The sequence below is a fragment of the Vigna angularis genome, chromosome 8 (assembly GCF_016808095.1).
Source record: "Vigna angularis cultivar LongXiaoDou No.4 chromosome 8, ASM1680809v1, whole genome shotgun sequence".
NCBI lineage: Eukaryota > Viridiplantae > Streptophyta > Magnoliopsida > Fabales > Fabaceae > Vigna > Vigna angularis.
In genome coordinates, this window is record NC_068977.1 from 32,296,841 (window position 1) to 32,304,406 (window position 7,566).

Sequence of the window (7,566 nt, forward strand, 5' to 3'; positions counted from 1 at the left end):
TGATAAAAGCCTAAGATTAGAGGATTAATTTGAGATTAATTACTGTAAAGTATTTGGTTTTGTTTCACTAAATAAGTTGAAGCTTAATTTTTGTGGTAAAAGTTGTATGATATAAGATGGAAGTCTCCGACAATATAATTTGAGAAACAAATTAAGAGTTTACAAAGGCTAATTTTTTGAATTTAATTGCTTGTTTGGATATATGAAAAAGCAATGGGTGGAGTGACAGAAGCGTGTGAAACAGGAAAATAAGCAATAAGTGCAAGTAATTGCTTCTCTTATAACGTAAATCACATTTCAGGTTAAGCATTAAAATCATGCACTAATAAAGATCATCAAGAGTGATAAGACGTGTTAAAATTAAATATGAAAATCATTCAAACATTAATCCCTCGTAAAATGTAGGTAAACACCACAAACAAGCTTTCAAAACATTTTCTTTAATCACATTAAACTCAACATACATTCATGGATCAATACGATCAGACTGTATTAAGTTTTCAATTTCATTTGAGTTAGAGATCCATGTCACCCACCTACAAATTTAACATAATCTTAATAAATATAACTTCAATTTTAAATATTAATCACTCTTAAGATAATTAAAACCAAATTATAATATATAAATAAAATATTAAGAAATATATTTTAAATTATAAATATTATTAAGAAATAAATTTTAAATCTAACATAATCTTACATAACCAACTTATAAAATAAGATTTACATTAACATATTTTAAATTAATTTTATTTTTAGTTGATATACAACTTCCAACAAATATAACTTTAATTTTAAACATTAAACACTCTTAAAGTAATTAAAATCGAATTCAATCCTAACAAAATGTTGATTCTATGTGAGATATCTCGTTCTCAAGATGACAAATCAATTTTAAAATGTTAATTTAAAATTAAATCCCACTTTTTTTTTTATAAAATATAATAAAATACTGGTATATGAAATAATAAATAAAGTTGAACTAATTAATTTAATAATTTAAATTTCAAAATATTATTACAGTAATTTAAGTACTATTCAAAATAAAGCTCTCTATAATAACACAAATTTATAAGTAAATAACACTATTAAAAAGCTTATATGTATATATATAATAAAAAGTATATCAAATTGTCAGATAATTGAACCAGAAACATTAAGTAGTATGAACATCAACGCTGCTTAATCTCCCACAAAACTTCACTCGGATTAATAACCCTAGTTCTTATGTTATTTTGATTTACTCTTAAAAATAAATTTGCACGTTAAAATTTTATCTGAAAACTCAGTTTTGTAAAAGCGAAAACTACTGTCAGTTCTACACTTGAGTTTGCAAGTAGATCTATTCAAACAACATCCTGAAAAAATGTGATAATCATTCATGTCCAGACACTAATTACTTCACGTGATTTTAAGAAAACCAGGATGTGAAAAATGAAGTTGAGAAAGCATTTACATTAGATGAGAAAAATAAAAAGATGAAATGATGTTTTTGAAGTAAAAATGGGAAACGGAGGTGGAAAACACAGAGAGACAGAGAAACACAGTTAGTTATGAGTATGAAAGAAGTTGAAAAATTGATGCATTGAATGAATGTGAATTGCTATGTTGTTTCATTTATCCCAGCTGCACGTCAAGTTGTCAACCCAAATGCAGCAACATTTCATCTTTTATTCAAAGTTCCATTACTCTCTTCAAAATGCATGGAGCCCATTAATGATGTCAAGCCACAAAAGGTATCCAAACTGTCAATATCTGCCTGCCCCCACATCACCCCCGAGCATAAATCCCTCACCAACTTCTCAATTCATGCACATTTCTCTCTCTCTCTCTCTCTCTCTCTCTCTCTCTCTCTCTCTCTACATCAATACATATGTATACATATACATATATGAAAAAAGTATAAGCAAATAGATTTATTATAACAGCAGAAGAAGCTAAACAAGAACAATGAAAATATGAATAGCAATAATAATATTCAAGTCTCTTCACAGGAAGTCAATGCCCGAACCATACACATTTTCTATGGAGTGCTAGCTAATCAGGGAATGTATGTAGAGAACAAAAACACCCCTAAGTGTGTGTATATATATATATATATATATATATTTATGTATATATATGGTGCGTTCTTGACTCCCTCTTCTAAGACTGTGACTACTACTGTTACTACTATTACTACTGATAAGACTATTTCTGCTACTTCTTGTTCAAAACAAAGTATGCAAGATAACAAACCATAATGTTTTTGTTTTTTTTTGGTGTTGGAAATAAAAGAAAATAAATTGGTAGTTGGAGTGAAAGGTAATGAAAGTTGAAGGATTGAAGCAAAATACAGGTCTGATCAGATGGAGCAGTAAATAATGAGGCCTTGTGGTGTTGATGAGGGGGCATTGAAGTCCCAACTAACCCAAAACACTTCTCCCACACATTGATTATAGCAGCAGCACAAACAGCCTCAGGTCTGAACCATTTCTGATAAGCATATTTAAGGAAGGGGGAGAGAAGAGTTTAAAGTAGCATGCAGCAGGTCCTCATCAGGAACTTGGACAATTCAAGGCAGCTTTTATTTGCTGGACAGTGTTGCCGATGAGGCTATTAACAGTCGTCACAGACTCAAAGTTCAGTTTCGCAGATGGTAAGCTGCTAACTAGGATTTGGAATGCAACAGTTATCAGTGATCCCCCAGACCCCCCCATCACCCTACCTGAGCTTGTACTGCTTGAGGCTCCTCCACCGTCTTGCTCACCTTGTCCATCTGGTGAAATCGTGAACCCTGATGGAAGGAGCGGAATGTATGAAGGATCTTCACCACTCATTGCTATGTTTATGGCTGGAAGATCAACTGGACAATACACCACTAGGGACCCTGATGAGTCCACACAGCTCTCTTGCAGGATCAGCATGTTGTTTTGACTTGTGTTGAAAGCCTACAATACAACATCAAGGACAAAGGCATATGATGCTTTTTTCTACCAACATTCTATTGTCTTTAAGGATTCACAACAATTCAAATTAACATAATGGAAAGAAAAAAACCACGGCTTACCCGAAGCACAGATATGCAGTTACCGGGGTGTGCCCCATTTGCTATATGAGCAACCTCTTGCACAGCATTGCCATTGGAAAGAACATCCCACTAAGACAACAAAAGAAAATGTTAAAACATTTCTCAAAATCAAAACATCAGATAAGACAACTCGGTCAAACTGTCACAACCTGAGGTCTTTTCTTTTCATCTTTGAAGAAATTGAACACTGTTTGTGGAGGGATTGGGAGCCAAATGGTGGTGGCTGCGCTTAGCACGACACCATTAGGTTGGCCAGGGTCTGTGCTCTTATGCACAGTGACTCTCACTCCAATCTCATTCATCCCACTACCAGAGAGTGTGGTCCATCGGTGCCCAGCTGATGCACTGATGCTTGCACAAAAATTGGTGACCATTCTTTGTGCAAGTTTCATCATGCTTCTCTTCCCCTCAGGTGAGGGAATCACTGAAAAAAAAAATTATAATATCTTCAAATCATAGCTAGAAAATTAAACACAAGTGAGATTGTAACAGTGCAATTTGTATACCTCCCCCAAGATCGCGGGTGGAATTGCTAGTCACCATAAGACAAGCAATTCTTTCACACATCCTCTGAAGTGTAGTTAGCCATCTTTGTGCTCCAAATGCAATGCCACTATAAATCATGTTTCTGTAGAGCCTGTGAACTGGTGTTTTGTCTTCAACCTCTACATGTTCAATCCAGGTAACCTACATGATAACAAAGAAGAGTGAACAAAATTGCACGTAAAGGGGTAACAAAATAGTGTTTAAGGTTACCTTGGAATATCCATTAGGCAAGTCTTGAATAAAGACACCAGAAGGCAGACGATGAGATCGAAACTGAGGAGCAAATTGGTTGTCTTGAGGAAAATCATACGAAACATCTACTATTGCCCATAAGCCTTGTTCAATTTGTTGACAGTAACGCAGGAAGTAGAACTCTCTGGTAGAAACAAGTGGAGAAAGCACTTGCAACTCCTCGTACATCTACATCATAGAAAAAAAATATTAAAAATAACAGTGGAACAAAACAAGAATGGAAAATCTGTAAGAAGATAATTTGGACAAACTTTCAACATACCAGTTCCAAACAACCGCTATGACCCCCCATCATTCCAGAAGATATAAGCTCAATCGTTCTTGCTATTGTGACAACGGTGGGAAACAGCTCCATCCACTTGTTCTGCAAAACAAATCACGACGATTGAGTAATTTAGAGAATTGAATTGAAGGTTTCGATTTGCCGGCAATCTAGAACATAAAAAAGATTATCAAAAAGTACTAACCGGGTCCATGAACATGTCAACCAAAGTGAAGCCATTCATAATGACAACTCCTGAATCTCTTGACGCTTCAACGTGAACATTGGGGTTCTTCATGTGACCATTAGCCTTGGGGAACATTCTTTCATAAGTATCAAGATCAAGGACATCCCTCCCATCAGGACCTTTCATCCACAAGGGCTCATTTGTTTGCAGTAGCCTGATCATTTCTTCCATGGCATTTGAGGCAATGTCCGACATGAGGGACTTATCCATGTCCGAAAGACATGCGGGTTGGAAAGGAGGCACATTCGGCATGGCCGATGAACTCCCAGGGAGAAGATCAAGATCAAGTGAAGGACCACCCAACCCTTGGCTTGCAAAACTCCCCATTGACAAGTCCAGAGAAGATATATGAATAGGTTGAACAGGTGGGAGCTGAGAAATTGGCCTTCCGATGTACTTAGCTGCAATGCTAGATACTCTATCAAGCTGCAAATTGAACCAATCTTTCAATGGACAACAGTATCAAAACAGCCATATATATATATTCACATTCATAAATCTAAACAAAGAATTCGTGAATTAGAAAGCCTGTGCACCTCCTCTTTGAGTTGAGCATTCTCCAATCTTAACTTTTGCTCATCAAAATAACAATCGTCATTGATGGGAGGACCACCACAAGAAGGGCAGATAACGTTTTTCAAGGCCTCCCTTATGGCTATGTTCTCACATCGTATCTTGTCATTCTCTTGCCGGAGTGCAGAATTATCAGCTCTCTCATGCTGAGCCTGAATTGTTGTTGAATTTACCAAAAAAACAGTCTTATCACCGTGAATGAAACGTTCAAATACATAACCACACAAAAAAACTAAACTTTTCTATAATCCAAAGAGAAAAAAATTAAAGAACATAATATTACCTTCATCTGGGTCCTCCTGTTCTGGAACCAAAACTTGATCTGTCTAGGCGCCAAGCCTAACTCCCTACTTAACTGCATCCGTTGCTTCTCATCTGGGTGCGGACACTCCTTGAACATCCTGGAAAAACACCAAACAAGCAGAAAGGAAAAGGGAGAGAGAGAGAGAGGGACCACAAAATTAGAAGGGTGCAAATGAGTTTTTTTAAACTGTTCATGAAGAAGCAACCTCAGAAACAAGGAATGCAAAAAGACATCACATGAAACAAAGAAATGAAAACAGCAAAACTTTGAAAGGAAATGAATGAAAAAAAATAATGGTTCTTACGATTCAAGCCTCTGAATCTGGTTGGCTGTGTGACGGTGGTAACGCTTCTTCCTTCTCTGGGAATCAGAAGAACCATCATGGTGATGATGGAGATCACCAGGAGACCCACTTCCATACTCCATTTTTGTCTCTTCCTCTCTTTCTAATTCTCTCTCTTGATCACTCTCACCACCACCACTATCTCTCTACTGAATCAGCTACTCCCATGACATCATAACCATTGAGAAACAAAAGAAAAGACAGAAGAAACAAAGAAAAAAGCTTAAGAAACAAGAAGAAGAAGAAGAAACAAGGGAATTTGGAAAGTGGGTGTGAAAAAAGAGAGAGAACTTTTTGTGATGTGATTTTGATGGGTAAGGCTACAGGGCTATGTGGCTATTATGCTGTGTGTGTTTTGAGAAGCAAAGCAAAATGGCAAATACAATAACATGATAACATCAACAATCAAAACAACATATATAATTTTATTAATTATATATTATTCTGAAACGGCTGTGACCATCAAAGATAGCGGCATGATTTGAGAGAGAGAGAGAGTGAGTTATGGCAAATCTCAAGGGATGCTCAATACAGAAGCTGCTGCTGCTGTTGCTGATCTAATAATCAACCAAGAAAAACCAAAAGAAAAAAAAAACATTCACTCACCAACACAGCACCATGCCTCACCACCTCTTCTTCTCTTCTTCTCTCTCTCTATAAACTCTTGTCTGTGTTTGCACCTATGAATGAATGAATGAATGAACACTCTTACTTGTACCCTTTTAAAGTATAGTATAATATAATATTATATATTATATATGTATGTGTATATTGATGATATGGTGTCACAAAGTGAAAAGAAAGCGTAACTGATGGAGGGGCTTTTAAAGCGTCGTTGGCTTTGTGAGAGAAAACGCGGAGAAAGAAAGGAAGAGACTTAAAGAGGAGCTATCTAATCTCTATCTATCTACACTCACACACTGCACTACACTACTACTTCTACATCATCATAATCATAATAATAATAACAATAACAATACAGACTAACTCACTTTCTCTCTCTCCTAGAGTGGTACAGCCACACCACCAGGGTGTGCCCCAGTTGAGCCTTTAATGAGGAACCGGTTTCCGGGCAGCCGGAGCACCGCCCTGGTTCGGCTGCACGTGGCGGGGGTTTTGGTTTTTGCCACCCTCTTTCTCTCTCTCTTCATTTATGGTTATGCATGCCCTTGAGTCTTCTCTCTCTTGGTTTTCCATTCTGAGGTCACACACATGCTGAGAGGGGTGCCAAAAGTCAAACGTTGGTATTCCATTGGCGGAGTTAAGGATTAGAATCATGAGATTGGCACCTTTCAAATTTACCCACATGAAACCAACCAATGCATGTTGCTTACAGTGAAAATCAAAATTCTAGAGTTTTCTTTTTTATCTTAATGAACATTAAAATTAGAATTTATGATTTTATGCATCTTAATTAAATTTCTGAGTACTAAACGACACTAATACTTTTTTTTTTTCTATTTTCTGTTGAAGTTATGTTTGCCTCATTTAATATTTATTATCATTGTGTGATAAAAAAATTTATGTTTTAATTGTATTAATTGAATTTTTTCAGTATCATAAATATATTATTTCAGCTACTCTCATTTCTAATGATGTTAATTGGTTCTTTAAATATCATAATTGTGCATTTTCACTCATTTGCATTAGAATATGAATTGGAATACACAGATGAAATTGACCTATTGTGATAATTAGGAGGCCTAATTAAGATTTAAGGAGCTAAATCAATTAAATTATGATATATATTTAATGATTAGCTGTATAATTAATATTTTTTCTATATTTAGGACATGATTGGGAGTTGAGATTGTTTTTTTCTATTTGATATATATGATTTAAGATAACTCTTTTAAGAAAATCATTCAGTATGCTACAAAATTATTCTTATTATATAAGCAATCAATTATTTGATATGAGTAATAAATGGTGTATATACTAATAGAGGAAATATTGTAATTCAATTATA

At 35.3% G+C, this 7,566-nt stretch overlaps 1 protein-coding gene across 2 annotated transcripts; it reads right to left on the bottom strand.

The window, feature by feature from the left end:
- Positions 1–1,901: 1,901 nt before the first annotated feature.
- On the bottom strand, positions 1,902–6,556 carry LOC108343712 (homeobox-leucine zipper protein HDG11). 2 transcript variants are annotated; one of them, XM_052867659.1, is made up of 11 exons: positions 6,204–6,556; positions 5,559–5,746; positions 5,234–5,351; positions 4,914–5,102; positions 4,336–4,803; positions 4,131–4,232; positions 3,827–4,036; positions 3,577–3,757; positions 3,220–3,494; positions 3,050–3,139; positions 1,902–2,930 (listed from the first exon to the last, which is right to left on the bottom strand). In XM_052867659.1, the coding sequence occupies exons 2-11, from the start codon at positions 5,678–5,680 to the stop codon at positions 2,538–2,540; spliced, it is 2,148 nt and encodes a 715-aa protein (XP_052723619.1). In that variant the 5' UTR covers positions 5,681–5,746; positions 6,204–6,556; the 3' UTR covers positions 1,902–2,537. The 2 variants fall into 2 exon arrangements, with proteins under 2 accessions (XP_052723619.1, XP_017437542.1); XM_017582053.2 differs by having other exon boundaries at positions 5,559–5,755; positions 6,204–6,555.
- Between the last annotated feature and the right edge of the window lie 1,010 nt (positions 6,557–7,566).